General features: G+C 44.0%; 1 protein-coding gene, 1 long non-coding RNA gene and 1 pseudogene across 2 annotated transcripts; 2 read left to right on the forward strand and 1 right to left on the reverse strand.

The window, feature by feature from the left end:
• Window positions 1–1660: 1660 nt before the first annotated feature.
• LOC123090802 (uncharacterized) lies at window positions 1661–4853 on the reverse strand. The gene is made up of 2 exons (XR_006442621.1): window positions 3142–4853; window positions 1661–3024 (listed from the first exon to the last, which is right to left on the reverse strand). It is a non-coding gene; the product is annotated as an uncharacterized lncRNA (long non-coding RNA).
• Window positions 4854–9487: 4634 nt separating this feature from the next.
• LOC123094317 (senescence-specific cysteine protease SAG39-like) lies at window positions 9488–10588 on the forward strand (annotated as a pseudogene).
• Window positions 10589–15003: 4415 nt separating this feature from the next.
• Window positions 15004–16109, forward strand: LOC123094319 (senescence-specific cysteine protease SAG39-like). The gene is made up of 2 exons (XM_044516352.1): window positions 15004–15436; window positions 15517–16109. Exons 1-2 carry the CDS (start codon window positions 15004–15006, stop codon window positions 16107–16109), a joined length of 1026 nt encoding a protein of 341 aa, XP_044372287.1.
• The last annotated feature ends 1499 nt before the right edge of the window (window positions 16110–17608 follow it).

The following is a 17608-nucleotide window of genomic DNA, read 5'->3' on the forward strand; positions in this document are numbered from 1 at the left end:
GTTTTTTTATGCGGGTTATTACGAGTTTTTCCTTCATTGTTTGTTTCACTTGAGTTGGGCCTGTTAGAATTAATCTTGTTATTAGCGTTAGTTTTAGATTATTTGTTTTTGTTGAGTCATGCATTTAGTCCAAGCTGCGGCAGGGTGTGCACGTTAAGTTGTGATCACGTGCACCATGCAAAGCTGATCGGTAGAGCTAGGTAGTATTCTGTGAGTTAGTTAGTGGACTAGCTACACGGTAGGCCGTGGACTGAGCATTTTTAGGCTGCATGCTAGCTGCTGACCAGGTGTGTGGCCGTTGAGGGAGCGCTGCAAACGGACTGGACTTGGCCGTGCATGTGGCTTAGTGGGTTAGTGGCCGAGCGTCGTGGCTGGGCAGTGGCCTGAGTAGCATGGCAGAAGTGCCTAAACTTTGTCTATACTAGTTAGCGTGTACGTGCAACGCACGTCTTCACAAATCACAATACATGTCGGAGAAATACATAAAAATGGATGTATTTAAAACTAAAATGTGTATAGATACATCCATTACTTCGACAAGTATTTCCGGATAGAGAGAGTACATTTTTATTGAATTATATTTGTATAGCTTTTGTTCATCACTATCCTTCTTTTGATTCAAAATGCTAAAATTTGGTCCTAAAGATGCTCATATTTTCTCAACAAAGCGAGCATATTTTTGCCAGTCACTCTGCAATGTATGTACTCCTTCCGTTCGAAATTACTTGTCTCAGAAATGGATGTATCTAGACGTATTTTAGTTCTAGATACATTCATTTTCGAGACAAGTAATTCTGAACGGAGGGAGTACCATTTTACAAGTGGTGAAAGCGAGAAATTATAAGTGAATTTGCAGAGTGCAAAGTTGTCGAAGTCCAAGATATTTGGTGTAGAAGGAAATACAAAATGTTTCATTAAACATAAGTGTTAGTCTAAACAATATGAATGGTAGAAAATGTCCAGCACAGTTAGTCAATATTGTCTGATAAAAGAAATAGTTAGTCAATATTGACGGAAAGTCACACAAATAAAAAGTCATGAAAATGTCCAACAATATGAGTAATAGAATTTTAATGGATGAGCGGTGTTGTGATGTCGCTCAAGTATTGTGTTCTTAGAGCATGGTTAATAAATAGTATAGCCAACAACCGGCTATATGGGGTCGCCATGTCACATATAGCCAACATTATAGTCAACATGTATAGTGGTAAGTTGCTAAGTAGTACGACTTTATTAATGTATGGCCCATCATACACTCTCACAATATTTCTTAGAGTCCGTGTTGCAGCCGGCTATTAATCTACAACCCGCTTCCCTTCTCTCTCCTCTTCTCTCTCATCCAACTCAGTATAGATATAATTATTTAATCTTTATAGCTTGCTAACTGGACAGTATTATACTTGCTCTTAGAAGTGACAGCCATGGCTTAGCTAGGGGGTGGACAGGGTGGTCTATAGCCTACATTTAGGCTAGAAAAAAACAATTCTTCCAAATACATTGATTTACATAAAAAAATCATTGTTGGACCACCCTGACTCACCGAGCTAGCTACGCCATTCACCATTGTGATAATATAGCTGCATAGAGATAAATGATGTTTCATTCGGCCTGTGTACTGAACTACTGATAGGTTGCAAAAGAAGATTAAATCTAGTTCCGATTGGAAAGCCGCTTTGCATTATCCCCAAATCATGTTCGAATGGTGATCTAATCCTGCAACTGTTAGCACCAAAAACCATATTCTTAAAACACATAATATTCGTTACAACTACTGTTGCCAATATAAACATCTTTCAAAGTTATTAAAATTCTCAAAAGTTCTCTCGTTAAGGAGATAAATGCTAATGAAAAAATTTATCAATCCAAGTCATCCATATTGTTGCCTGGCTCGGGGATTTAACCTCCCTGCTCAGCAACTGCACCATCAGCAGGCTTGCAATGGGTGTGCTGACGCAAGCAAGGACGCGGTAGACTGGGCTGACAGCGCGGCCGTCTTGTCCAGTCAGATCCTAGTTTGCACCATTGTCATGGAATAAATTCACATCAAACATTACAGAGAAGCGATAATTTACATGCATTAAGAAAAGTCATTGTTGATTTTATCATGCAGTGTGGTAGTATATTCAGAGCAATGAGGCCAGCAGCATCATAAATACGGAGTACTAACCAAAATTCACATGAAAGCAATTGCCATGGGATTTCTAAGAAGTGAGTATATGAATGGAGAGTCAGAACTCAGAAGCATGGGCCAGCGACACCATAGAGTCAGTAGCATGGGGAAGGATGCCGAACACATGACTGAAGAACAAAGTGCAAGGAAGAAAGACGAAGAGACTAACAGATGACTGGATCAGCTACCCATGTTGATGTCACTTCATCGACGGCAAGCAACTGCATGTCTTCGACTGTAGCATTTGCACATAAATCACCCATTGATCTAGGACAATCACTTCACATCCATTTAAAATTAAACATGATTAATCAAGGATCAAGCCACTCACCTTGCGGCTAGAATCCACCAGCACCATCTCTCCAGGTTACTGCACATGAAGAATTAATCACTTCCCCAAAGTGAGAATTTCTGCATACCTTATACACGAGGCTCCTAACATTTCAGTAAAAAAAACAACTATATATGGCATATAATGCTAGTTGGGAGAGAATTATACCAACATATGTTGCTGAAAGGTTTATTTACCTTTCACATAGGTCGTAGTAATAGTGCAACAGTACAATGGTCATATGTGAAATGCCCAAAGCGCAAAAGAGAATATATTTGTTTTGTTCATGAATCAAACAACCATACATGTTTTAAATGTATTAAACCATAACTACTGTCCAGAAAGAACCTTGTGAACCGATCTATAAGTCCAGCTGGTGCAGTAATTGACTAATTTTCAGAGCACACTTGTCGGTGGGCACACCAACTTCTGCCAAAATAGAAAATCTCTTGAATCGTGTACTTCTGCAAGCATGCTTGGCATTAGGCATACCTCGTTAATTCTCCAATATATAATAATCGTTCTGCAAACAGAAACATCAACAGAAAAAACAAAAAAAATCAATAAATCATGAGATAATAAAAGGTTATGATAAAAAAAGTGAGAACCAATTCATAACATGAATTCATGAAAACTTCACCATTTAGCTACAGCACGAAATTCAAAAACATCTTCACTGTTGTGTCCCTGATCAAAATCAGGAATAAGTTTCATTAGATCACAAGATCAAGGTGAGAAGAAATAGTCCTTTTGAAAATTCTAATCCCAGAAATAAAGACCACCTACTTGGTGCATCCATCACTTCCCAGTCCGACAAAATCAACTACAACTTCATACAAAATAGGTTACTTCACAGAAAGAATCTTCCCTCCGCCCTTGTGTGGACACATGAGAGAAGTTTACAAGCTCATGTGAGCACACATTCAAATTATGTAAAACTAATTTTTCTATTGTATGGATAAAACGGAAAACTTTTGACAAATAACCTAACTCTCAAATCTGCACTGCTCGTCCGGAGACGTAATGATTCAGCATAAGTTTTTTTTATCCACAACCGGACAAGAAAAGGTGAAAAAGAACTCCAAAATTTCGGTAACACGTGCGTAATTGGTTATGGTTTTACATTAAAAGCTGAAAACTTGATAAGGGTATTATTCAGAAGGGTAAACATAGCAGTCAGACATCAGTTCTGTAGAAGCTCAAAAGAGTGAGAGGAAGACTAAGGGCCTGTTCGGAGGGCCTCCGCTCCACGAGGCCGCTCCCGGAGTCGACGGGAGTTGTAGTTAAAAAGTACGGAGCGAGAGAAACGGTACTCTGCAGATTCTAAAATACTGCGGAGCGGGTGGACTACCGAACGACCCTTAAAAAACACATGTGAGTAGAGAAAGCGAAGACAATGGAATTGTTTGGAAATAAGGACAATACCTGAAGCTAAAAATGATGGTACAATAGGTGGCACCAAAATGGCTTAAGAAGTATGGAACATTATCATGTTGGTCAAAAATATGCAGATTAGAGATGTATAATACTCTAAATATCCGGATGCTTTATAATATAAAGCGGGGGTAAAGCCTTTATCGGAATACTTTAAATATAGTTGAACATATCTGTCGGGTAGAAAATTCAGAGAACATGGTAATCCCTTACTCAAATGTAACATTGCACGTGTGCTTAGTCGAAAGTATCTCTTATACCAAGGAAAAAAAAATCTGCACCTTATGTCTTCAGGCTAACTTATGACTGGTTGAGATAAGGAATCGTTCTGGAGAAGCCTGCAACATAAGCGTTATGCCAGTACCACCAGCGAACTGAAGTCATAGAAATCAACCTTAGTTCCTAGATTTGATTTGGCAGGCGAGGTAGAGCTGGTCGCCAGGGCGGAGATCGCCACAGCGGGCGTCGTCGACGGCGGGGGACATGGCGGCCAAGATGAAAAAGGATCGCTCGATTGACCGCACGGCTGGTCCTGCCCTTGCACGACTGCTCCTGCCGCCTCCCCTTGCGCGTGCAGGTCGGCGCCGATTGTGCCCTCGCCGGCGGGCAGCTGCGGCGGACGGGCCCGGCGCTGCCGGAGGAGCGGAGGCAGCCCGGCGCGACTGTGCTGGGGAAGGCGCGGCCGGGCGCGCCTCTGCCGGAGGTCGCCGCATCCAGCGCCAGGGATGGGTCGGCGCCGCCATCAGATGGGATCATCGGCGGCGGCAGTCCGCGGTTGCGTCCGTGGGGCAGCAGAGGATCTGCGGGGGGCTGCCGAGCGGAGGAACTGCGGGAGGCGTGGGTAGCAAAGGAGGAGCAGCGAAGGTCGTGGGTTCGTGCGGGCAGTTTTGTTCAGGATGAAGGAATGGGGAGGATTAGTGGTGCGGGCCGTTTTGCGTTTGTGCGGGTCCTTTTGCTTACTGCGTGATTAGTGGCTTGCTAGTGTTAAACACAGAAAGACCATGGACCATTAGATGTTGATGATGGAAGATTGTGATTGTTTGGATCTGTCCCTCTCTTCCTTTTATAGTGGTAGTAGATATAGTGTTGTGAGTAATGAATGAAGTCAAGCCGTGTGGGCTGGGCAAAAGCAATGTAGTATATGTGTTTCACCAAGGAGAGAGCCACTAGCAAAGCCATTGTGTCTTCTTCCTTGGTGCAGTGTGTGTGCGTGTGTGTTCTGGTCTCATATGTGTGTTCTTGAGAGAAATCCAAGAGAGAGTGATGAGAGAAGAAGAAGAAGCAGCGCCGCGAGGAGAGGCGGCGCCAACAGGGCCGATTTTAATTACGTTGGTGTTAGTTTTTTTGTTCTCTTCGCAACTATCTTGTAGAGGCGGTATCTGTTGATTTTTTGATTCCCTAAAAGAGTTTTGGTCTAACAGTTTTTTCTCGAAAGAAGACAAAAAATAAAAGAAAGAATAGAATACGAAAGAAAAGCGTCCATTGTATAATAGATAGGACAGAGGTCTTCTAAACCTTTGGTATAGGTTCAAATCTTATTGGACGCAATCTTATTTATATCTATTCTTTAAATAACTATACTAAGCTTAAAACAAAGAAAACTTTTTGCATGATTCAAATGAAAAATCTTTCTCAACGCTTCATGTTCTACTAACAAGTGTAGACATGCAAAATTATTTCTTACCTGTTCCTGAATAGGTTCCTTCAAAAAGATTTCCGCTTGCTCGGTGGACTGAGTTGTTCTATGCGTTGCTGTGCAATTCTTTACATATAACACATAAATCAACGTATGTCGTTCCCTGAAGGTAGACCCAGATGCAACACACACCAGCGATTCACTCCTTATAGGTGGGCTCACCAACGACCCCAAAGCCTCAGACGCATCAAAAGCGTATTCCTAGTGAGTTTAGTATCTTAAGTAGATAGATAGGTATGTTCTATTTACGGAGCTGGGCAAACTTAAGAAACGTAGAGATGCATCTTTTGATCTATGAACAATTTTTGTGGTGATGTTTTCCGAAAACATCATGCATTTGCCTAAATCCGCGACCACCAAATTTTATCAAAAGTGTGGTCATAGATTACTATCGAATGGGACATGGTCCAAAAAATCTTCAAAAGTATTTTTCAAATATCAAGTTAAGCTACCTTGCCTAGTATCTTTTCTGACCATATAAAAGAAATTGAAGTATTTTACTATATAAATACTTTCGGATGGTAGTACACAAGATACTTTAACTTGGTATTTCATAAATATATAATAAAGTTTACTCCCTCCGATGTTTAACCTTAGTTCAAAACTGCGACACTTATTTTGGATCGGAGGGAGTATTAGATAGCAAGATGGGACATGAAAGTATATTTTGCAGATACTAATGTTATTAAAGGAAGCTACGGTTTAGATGCCAAGTGAATATTTCGTTGTACAAACTTGATAATATGCATTTATTTATTTATTAGAAGAAGAGGATGTTCTGGAGGATGCATGCAACCATTTTATTAATTATCACAAAGACCAAACAAGGTGATACATCTATAAGCCTGAAGCCACCATCTTGGCAACGCTATTTCTACTTCTATCCATTGATGAAGGTGTGCCGCATGTCCGGGCCTAATACCAAATAGACATCGCACCAAAGCCTAACATCTAAAGCCGTTATGCCCCATCCAGGCCACTACCTGGATTGGGTCACACACCGGTCTGACACACTCCTAGTAAGCACCGCACGCTGCGAGGGCCGTCACCTCCATCTTCTATCGATCCATCCTTAGAGCAGAACTGATGCACCGACCTTGCCAGGCCTCTCTGTCATCAACACCACCATGACCCAGACAGTTTCCTCCTCCTGCGTGAGTCCATCTCCGCGCATCGGACGCCGAATCTCCACTGCGCCATGTCACCGAGATCCACCGCCATCAATGTGCAAGCTGAAGCACCGCTCCACCAAAGAAGCGTTCCACTGGTCCCTCGGCCCGTGTACACCTCCAAGAATGACGCCCCCAAGAGGGAAACGACACCAGAGTGCTGCCGTCATCCGATCTACTGATCAAGGATTTCCCCTAGAGGTAGCATAGAGTGGCCTTGAACTTCTCCACGGCGACGCCTTTAAGAAGGGAACGATGCAGACAGTGCCGCCACCGCCGGCCTTGGCAGCTAGCTGGGAGCAGGTTTTCACCCGGATCTGTTCGAAGAGCCTCCCTCAGGCATGTCGTGCACGGTCCGCCTCCATCTGTGTCGGGGCCTGGACGAAAAGGGTCCATGCCGCTGCTACCTGACTGGCCATGGCACCACCACGATACCTACAGCCGGTGCCACCACCAGCCCGCGTGCTGAGCCGCAGCACCACACCATACCAGTTCCGGCGAACGGCACGCCGGCCGAGCCCGAATCTCGCCCCCACCATCTGCGGCCCGCTAGGATCCAGATCGGACCCGCATAGGCGGCCAAGACCGCGCCCGCACGCCCGCGATGGAGCTCCCGTCGTGGCGACACCACGCCGCACCATCATCAAGTCTAGCAATGGACATGGTTTTCCCCTAAGCATGGACAAGGGGTGGAGGTAAAACCACGACATCACCACTAGGAGGGACGCAACACCCGCAGGCGATGGCGGTGGCACCGTCGAGAGGCATTGGCCGGTCTCCTCACTTCCCCTTCTCCTAGGTCTCCCGGGCGAAAGCGCTAACATTGTTGGGCGGCGGCGGCGCTCACGGCGCCGTTACCTTCTTGAAGGCGCCACTTTGGGAACCTTGGGGTTGGGTGGCGCTTGTGGGTGGTGGGCGACGGCGGTGGTGCGGACCTATCCTAGCATGGATCTACGTCCGTTGCTTGGAGATGGACTCACGTAGGTGGAGGCCGTCGTTTGGCGTCGTGGTGGCGTCCATGGTGGAAGACCTGCCAATGCTCGCGTAGGTGGAGGTCGTCACTTGGCGTCGTGGTCGCGTCGATGGCGGAGGACCTGCTAAGGTTGACACCTCAATCTGCTTTGAAGATGGACCAGTGGAAGATGGCAGCGACGAAACATGTGAGTGCGTCGGACCGGTTTGTGCCCCGGACCCGGTAGATGGCTCGATCGGGGACACCGGCTTTAGATGTTAGGCTTATGTGAGAGGTCTGGATATCTGGCCCGGCCTACACCCCTTCATCATATGGATAGGAGTAGCGGTAGATGTTGCCAAGATGATGGATTTAGGCATATTGTTGTTCTACTTTGTAAGGTCCTCAAGAATAATCAATAAAATGGCTGCATGCATCTCCCAGATGCAGAGGCTGGGGGTCATCCTCCTTTTCTAAAAACTATAAAAATTTGAGCTTTCGCTCGGTACCTCCCTCACTCCTTGCATATGAACCCTGGCACATGGCCCTTATGCCCGGATGGCATCAGTAGAAAATGGATTGCCTAAATGCAAGGTTTTTACGCTCATAGCATCAACTTACAGTGGGAGGACAATGAGTGAACCTAGTTTTCGGGATAATCAAACAACTTGACTAGGATCGGTGGAACACACAGGAGAATAGACATGATTATATGTCAGCGTACAAGTGTGGTGTACATGTAGTATAACTTCCCATTGCCATCTCATGCATACGGACTGTGGGAGTTCCCCTTATACATTGGTCCAAATCTTTGTCCATTGACAATGTGCGACTAAACTACCACACGTTGTTCCGTCATTGACTTCTCTCCATTACAAGCTATCCTCGCTATCTCTAAATCTCTTGGCATACAACTAAGTCAACTCAACATGCCACTATGCATGAGAAAGACCAACCTTTCACCATTCATGCTACTTATGTTTAAATATACTACGACTATACAATAATCGGGTACAATAAATTTATATGCACTTTAGTTTCAATTATTATATTACTAATTCAAGTACTAATGTTTCATACAACCCGATTTCACCACGCACGCTGGGTATCATTTCTATTTCCTGAAATTTTGATGGACCAAGGCCCACTATAATTCTCACACATACATATGTGGGTAGGGATTGCTCAAAAAAAGCTGTGGGTAGGGTGACCATCCTAACAAAAATCCGAATGGTTTTGCTGCTCTGTTGTTTCTTTACTGTCTGTCATCGTCGTACATCTTTGAACTCGGTTTTATCTTTGCTTTTGTTGGACCATTTTAATATAACTACTTCCGTAGCTGCAAATACTTGCACGGCCGGCTGTTCGTTCTCTCATTGTTTTGTATTCACCTGCTCACCTAAAACGAACTAGATCCTTAGTTGCAACATACTTCTTTTTTGACAAGAGTTGAACACACTTCAGCTCGAATTTTTACTGAACACAACCATTGACTCCAAAGACCAGAGTTGGATCAAGCTAACATACTATCTACAACCACAAGGTTATTTATTCTATCTGGTAATTAACTTCACGGTCATGTTGTTGTCCATCGATATTCACACATCATCCTATAGCACCGCGTGTGTTCTACGTACATGTGCAAGACTACAGCTATATAAGCACGTCCCTTCCACGCATAGTTGACAGAACAAAGCACCACCAGCAAGCACTAGTCGAGCAGATCAGGGCCATCCCAAAGGCATTGCTTCTTGACATCCTAGGCAGATCTGCTTATGCAGCAGCACTGTTCTGTCAGCTCGCGAGCTCGGCGATGCGGCCATGGTAGAGAAGCATGAGCAGTGGATGGCGAAGTTTAACCGTGTTTACAAGGACAACACCGAGAAGGCGCGGCGGTTTGAGGTGTTCAAGGACAGCATTGCCTTCATCGAGTCGTTCAACCCCGGAAACCACAAGTTTTGGCTCGGTGTCAACCAGTTTACCGACCTCACCACACCAACGACGAGTTCAGAGCAATCAAGACCAACAAGGGCCTCAGAAGGAATGATGCTAGGGCTCCAACCGGGTTCAAGTACAACAATATCAGCTATGATGCACTTCCAGCGGCAGTTGATTGGAGGACCAAGGGCGTCGTCACTCCTATCAAAGACCAAGGCCAGTGTGGTAAGTAAATTTAGGTAGTATGTATATATCGCATTCTCATGATAACTGAAATTACACTAAGTACGTCAATATTTTTGTAGGTTGTTGTTGGGCTTTTTCGGCCGTGGCTGCAACCGAGGGCATTGTGAAGTTGAGCACAGGGAAGCTCGTCTCCTTGTCTGAGCAAGAGCTAGTTGACTGTGATGTCCATGGTGTGGATCAGGGGTGCGAGGGTGGCGAGATGGACGACGCTTTCAAGTTCATCATCAAGAACGGTGGCCTCACCAGTGAGGCCAACTACCCATATACTGCACAGGACGGACAGTGCAAGACTAGCACTGCAAGCAACAATGTTGCAACCATCAAGGGCTACGAGGATGTGCCCGCCAACGATGAATCTTCTCTTATGAAAGCCGTGGCTAACCAGCCTATATCAGTAGTTGTGGACGGAGGGGATGTCATATTTCAACACTACTCTGGCAGGGTGATGACCGGCTCCTGTGGAACTGATTTGGACCATGGGATAGTAGCGATTGGTTATGGCATGACGAGTGACGGGACTAAATTTTGGCTGCTGAAAAACTCATGGGGCATGACATGGGGCGAGAGCGGGTACCTCAGAATGGAGAAGGATATTTCCGACAAGAGTGGTATGTGTGGCTTGGCCATGCAACCTTCCTACCCCACCGAGTAGGAAAATACATAGCCACATATACCTACAAATATTACATAAATACAGCAATTTTTATCTATATATAAATGTACCTTCCATTGCACTACATTATTTCTCGTTTGTAAAGTCATAAATGTTTGGTAAATATATATATAAAAAGGACAAATAACTTTGAGCTTAAATTCTCTATGGTGTTATTTACACGGAAATCCCTCTTGTTAGAATCCACTCACTGATTGGACCCAGATTTGTTATTTCAAAAATGAGAGAGCATCCCTGATCTTTGCATCGATCAATGCACACATCCCGCATATATTAAAGATATTTATTATATTGTATTCCCCTATAAAAATAAAAGGACACAACAATAGGCAACAATTCCTACGACTTATGGGCGAAGTGGTATTAATCAATGCAACATGTGGGCAGGTCAAACCTAGGTTGGACCTGAGCGTCCAAGCTGGCACATCTAGAATACTTTTGGGACTTTCCGATGCACTTAGTCTCTAGGAAAACATTGCACTAGTTGAGTACATGCACATCCATTTTGGACATGTGAGAGTTCACGAAATAATTTTTTGTCCCGCTTTATAGATAAACCCTTACAAAGCAGATCAAAGAAATGTAGACTAAAACAAGACGGGCAGCGCTAACACTGTATAAGGAATGCACTACAGGACGTTGTCGGCTTGCCGTTGAGCAGAAGTGCAAGAGTAGCACAACCACAACTAGAAGCTCCAGAAAGTCTACAAGCAAACCCCTATCTCGAGGATGAAATCACTGGACTTTGTCGCAATGCCTCCACAAAAACTGTTGTTGGAGAGGGCCCTCTTCTGAGCGCCAACCCTGCAGGCAAGCCATTTGGACCAAGGTGGCTGATGACATAGTGTATGAGAGGAGACAAATGAGACGGCCAAACGCTGGATCCGAGGATGCTTCATCTCGGTCTCAGGATCCAATCCTGCCCAAGCACGTCTCCACACCGTGAGATCTAAGCTCTCTGTTGACGCCCCCAATAGGGTAATGATGCAACGAGTTGTCACCAAGTCTAGCAATGGACACGGTTTTCCCTGAGCGTGGACAAGGGGATGGAGATAGAACCATGAAAGGACCCCTCGGACTAAAGCGAATTCCGCAGGCATCGTCGATAGTGCCACCGAGAAGCGCCTGGCTTTCACTCGGTACCTCTCTTGCTTCTTGCTTGGGAACCCTGGCCCCGACTCTTATGCCTGGACAATAAGTATTGGATGGCCTAAATGCAAGTTGTTGGCACCCAAGGCACCAACGTATCAGTTGAGACTGATGCCACGTGGGCGCAGATTCTCCATAGTAAGTATCTGCAGTCCAAAACTTTGTCCCAGGTGACAGTGAGACCGACGGATCGCCTTTTTGGAAGGGGCTCATTAGAGTCAAATCAGCCTTTTTCAATAAGACAAAGTTTATTATCGGCAATGGTACTACCACGTGTTTCTGGGAGGATACCTGGCTTGGGGAGACGCCACTGGCGCTTCAATACCCGTCCTTGTATAGTACTCCCTCCGTTCATTTATGTAAGGTGTATTGTTTTTGGCACGATGACCAAGGCGCATAAATATAGAGGTGTTAGGACAGAATCACCCTTGGCAAATTTATAGATTAGTGGCAAGTAAATCAATGAGTGCAGGAAAGTAAGAGATACAAGCAATCGAGAGAGAGATTATCTCCTTATTTTGCAACAAAGAGAGGTACATGCAATCAGGAGAAAGATACTTTCCTTTTGTTGGAGGGCTAAAAGGGGAATTAGGAGGATTTAGAAGAAATGCACCTTACATTGTGGAATTTTATCAAAAAACAAATACACCTTATATAAAGGAACGGAGGGAGTATTGTTCAACAATGTGATTCTTATGTTGCGACGGTACTTCAGTCCATCCCCCTTAATATCCATTTTAGGAGGACGCTTGCCAGCAATCGTTGGGAAGCGTGGCTTCATTTTGAGTAGACTGATGGAGGTTCAGTTATCTCATCAGCCCGATCAGTTGTGCTAGAAGCTCACTAGGTCTGCAGAGTTCACATTTAAATCGATGTATATTGAATTATTGATGCTATCAACTCTAGCGCCATTCCTAGTTCCGAACACGTTTGGAAAGTCAAAGTTCCTTTGAAAGTTAAGGTGTTTATGTGGTTCGTACATAAACAAGTCATATTAACAAAGGATAACTTGGTAAAGCGCAAGTGGACAGGATCTACTAGGTGTAGTTTTTGTGATCGGGATGAAACTATCAAACACCTTTTTCTTGATTGCCCGTTGGTCAAAGTTTTGTGGCAGACAGTGCACATTGCCTTTAACATTACTCCTCCGAATTCTGTTAGCACGTTATTTGGAATATGGCTTTTTGGGATAGAGTCCAAAACAACCAGACACATTCGCGTAGGAGTATGTGCGTTATTGTGGGCAATTTGGAACTGCAGAAATGATTTGGTTTTTAACAGAACAACAAATATTCATTTTTTGCAGGTTATCTTGCGAGCCACTGCGTTCATCCGTATGTGGTCGTTACTCACTCCGGCGAAGGCCAGGGAGCGTTTGGTTACTGGATCCATCCGATGGGAGATGGTAGCACGGGATATATTCGACCGGTTTGGATGGCAGTCATGTAATAGGATAGACAATTAGTTTTCCTATCTTTCTTATGCCAGCCGGTTGTGGCCTTTTGGCTTTTGTGTTTTTGGCACTGTGGCTCTTTGTGAGCTTGCCGTTACTTTGGTTTCAGACTTTAAGACCTTGTCAAACTATTTGCTTATTTATAATGTGGCTGTATGCATCGTTCTGATGCAGAGACCGGGAAGTCCCCCCTTTTCGGAAAAAAGGCACCAACGTATGGGGAAAATATACGGAGCTCTCATGTCTAAAAAGTTAGCTTAAATATTTCAAAAGATTTGAATTTTTCTGTGAATGTTCATAAGACATGTGGCTACAACCTCTATAAAAACAGAACCAAACTCGAAATACACACTGAGAAACAAAAATAAATAAAAAATTGATATAAACATTGTCATTTTTGGAGTTGTCTTTTTGTGACACTATTCATGCTGAATTTGTCTTTTTTGTTCTCAGTGTGCATTTTGAGTTTGAATATGAACTTCTCAGAGTTCATGGACTTGTGTCTTGGGAACATTAAAAAAATCAAAATATTCAAACATTTGAATTGACTTTTAGACATGGGAGCACTGGATATTCTCCTCAACTTATGGTGGGAGGACACCAAGTGAACCTAGTTTTCGGGAAAACCAAACAGAAGGAAAAGGATCTGTGGAGCACGGAGGAGAATAAGCACGATTAGATGTGCATGTAAGAGTGTGTTGCACATGCAATATAGCTCACCATTGCCATCTCATGTAAATATACTATGAGAAGTCTCCTTATATATTGGTCCAAATCTTTGTCCATTGACAACATGTGACTAAACTACCGCATGTTATTCCATTATTGACTTATATCCATATCATATATAGCTAAATAGTTGACCATCATTGTCTCTCAACATTCAACTATACCAACTCAATAAGCCACTATGCATGAGAAAAGACCAACCATAACATGCACAGTTCCTGCTACTTATATTCGGCAAATATCCTACAACTATACAACAAACAAATATAATAAATTTATGTACATTTTAGTTTTACTTCTTATATTATTAATCCAAATACTAATGTTACATACAACAAAACATCCTAGAAATAATTGAACCAATCCCCTCAGCAACACACAGGGTATTATTCTATTTCCTGAAATTTTGATGGACCATGACCGGCTGGAATTCTTACACATCAATCGGCGGGTAAGGTGACCACCCTAAGGAAAGTCTGAATGGTTTTGTTTCTTTATTGCCGTTATCGTCGTGCATCTTTGAACTCTTTTCTTTTAATCTTTGCTCTTGTTGGACTGTTCTAATATATGTACTTCCGTAGCTGCAATACTTGCCCGCCCGGCAGTTCCTCTTTCTCATTGTTTTGTGTTCACCTGGCACGAACTAGGGGCTAGTTCCATTTTCTCACAATTTTAAAATATACCTCCTCCGTAACAAAATATAAGACGTTTTTGTAGTTCAAATTAAGCTGCAAAAACATCTTATATTTTAGTACAGTGCTAGTACTTCCGTAGCTGCAACATACTTCCGCTCGTATTTTTACAGAACGCAACCATTGATTCCTGGGACGAGAATTGGACTAAGCTAACGTACTATCTACAACCACAAGATTATTAATTCTAACTGGTAATTAACTTCACCGCCACGCTGTTGTCCGTCGCTCTCCACGCCGTATCTGCTACGTACATGTGTATGGCTACAGCTATATAAACACATCCCTTCCACCCATTGTTGACAGACCAAAGCACCACCAAAGCTACTTACAGTACTAGCACTAGTAATTAAGCACTCACCGAGCAGATCATGGCCATCCCCAATGCTTTGCTTCTTGCCATCCTAGGTTGCATCTGCTTATGCAGCAGCACTGTTCTGTCAGCTCGCAAGCTCGGCGATGCGGCCATGGTGGAGAGGCATGAGCAGTGGATGGTGAAGTACAACCGTGCTTACAAGGACGACACAGAGAAGGCGCAGAGGTTCGAGGTTTTCAAGGCCAACATTGCCTTCATCGAGTCATTCAACGCCGGAAACCACAAGTTTTGGCTCGGTGTTAACCAGTTCACGGACCTCACTAATGACGAGTTTAGGGCAAGCAAGACCAACAAGGGCCTCAAGAGGAGCAGTAGCAGGGCTCCAACCGGGTTCAGGTACAACAATGTCAGCACCGATGCACTTCCAGCCGCTGTTGATTGGAGAACCAAGGGTGCCGTCACTCCTATCAAAGACCAAGGCCAATGTGGTAAGTAAATTTAGGTAGTATGTATATATCGTATTCTCATGATAACTAAAATTATACTAAATACATCAATATTTTTGTAGGCTGTTGTTGGGCTTTTTCGGCCGTGGCTGCAACCGAGGGCATTGTGAAATTGAGCACAGGGAAGCTTGTCTCCTTGTCTGAGCAAGAGCTAGTTGACTGTGATGTCCATAGTGTGGATCAGGGGTGTGAGGGTGGCGAGATGGACGACGCCTTCAAGTTCATCATCAAGAACGGCGGCCTCACCACTGAGGCCAACTACCCATACACCGCACAAGACGGACAGTGCAAAACTAGCACTACAAGCAACAGTGTTGCAACCATCAAGGGCTACGAGGATGTGCCTGCCAACGATGAATCTTCTCTTATGAAAGCCGTGGCCAACCAGCCTGTATCAGTAGCTGTGGACGGAGGAGATGCCATATTTCAACACTACTCTGGCGGGGTGATGACCGGCTCCTGTGGAACTGATTTGGACCATGGGATAGTAGCGATTGGATATGGCATGACGAGTGACGGAACTAAATTTTGGCTGTTGAAGAACTCATGGGGCACGATATGGGGTGAGAGCGGGTACCTTAGAATGGAGAAGGATATTTTCGATAAGGGTGGTATGTGTGGCTTGGCCATGCAACCTTCCTACCCCACCGAGTAGGGAAATGCACTGCCACATATATCTACAAATATTACATAAATACACTGATTTTTATCTATATATATGTACCTTCCATTGCACTACATTATTTCTCTCTTGTAAACTCGTAAATGTTTGGTAAAAATATATTAAAAAGAATAAATGACTTTGACCTTAAGTTCTCTATGGTTTTGTTTACACAGAAATCCCTCTTGGCAGCATCCACTCACTGATTGGACCTAGATTTGTTATTTCAAAAATGAGAGAGCATCCCTGATCTTTTCATATCAATGCACACATCCCGCATATTAAAGATAATTATTGTGTCGTATTCCCCTAAACATAAAAAGGTACTCCCTCCATTCCGAAATAAGTGTCTCAACTTTATACTAGCTCTAGTACGAATTTTACTAATCTCAAGACACTTATTTTGGGACGGAGGGAGTACAACAATAGGCAACAAGTCCTACAATTTATGGGCAAAGTGGTATTAGTCAATGCGACATGTGGGCAGGTCAAACCTTGGTCGGACCTGAGCATTTTCATACTTACAGGACCAAGCTGACACACCTACACCTAGAATACTTTTGGGACTTCCGATGCATTTAGCCTCTAGGAAAACATTACATTAATTGAGTACACTCCATCCATTTTGGACATATGAGAGTTCATGATATAATTTTGCGTCCCACTTTATAGATAAACCCTTACAAAACGGATCAAAGAAATCTAGGCTAAAACAAGACGGACAGTGCTAACACTGCACAAAGAATGCACTACAAGACGTCGTCGGCTTGGCGTCGAGCAGAAGGGCAAGAGTAGCAGGACCACAACTAGAAGCTCCAGAAAGTCTACAAAAACCAAACCCCTGGTTCTCGGATGAAATCACCAGGCTTTGTCGCAATGCCTCCACGAAAAATGTCGCTGGGGAGGGCCCTCTTCCGAGTGCCAACCCTGCAGGCAAGCCATTTGGACCAAGGTGGCTGATGACATAGTCTTGTGTATGAGAGGAGGCAAACGAGAGGGCAAAACACTGGAGCCGAGGATGCTTCGTCTCGGTCTCGGGATCCAATCTTGCCCAAACATGTCTCCACACCATGAGATCTAAGCTCTCTGTTGACGCCCCTAATAGGGTAACGATGCAAAGCGGTGTCACTGAGTCTAGCAATGGACATGTTTCCCCCGAGCATGGATAAGGGGATGGAAGTAGAACCATGAAAGCACCCCTCGGACTGATGTGAATCCCGCGGGCATGATCGGTAGTGCCGCCGAAAAGCGCCTGGCTTTTACTCGGTACCTCTCTTACTTCTTGCCTAGGAACCCTAGACCTGACCCTTATGCATGGACAGTAGGAAATGGATGGCGTAAATGCAAGTTGTTGGTGCCCAAAGCATCAACTTATGGGAAAAATATACAGAGCTTCCATGCCTAAAAAGTTAATTTTAAACATTTCAAAAAGATTTGAATTTTTCTGTGAATGTTCACAAGACATGTGGCTATGACCTCTAAAAAAACATACC

This window comes from Triticum aestivum, chromosome 4B, assembly GCF_018294505.1.
Source record: "Triticum aestivum cultivar Chinese Spring chromosome 4B, IWGSC CS RefSeq v2.1, whole genome shotgun sequence".
NCBI lineage: Eukaryota > Viridiplantae > Streptophyta > Magnoliopsida > Poales > Poaceae > Triticum > Triticum aestivum.

What these genes read in the sequence shown, in the direction of transcription:
- LOC123094319 (XM_044516352.1), top strand. Translation starts at nt 15,004, where the DNA reads ATGGCCATCCCCAATGCTTTGCTTCTTGCCATCCTAGGTTGCATCTGC. An exon ending in CAAAGACCAAGGCCAATGTG is followed by an intron (nt 15,437 to 15,516) that starts GTAAGTAAATTT and finishes ATATTTTTGTAG; the next exon opens with GCTGTTGTTGGGCTTTTTCG.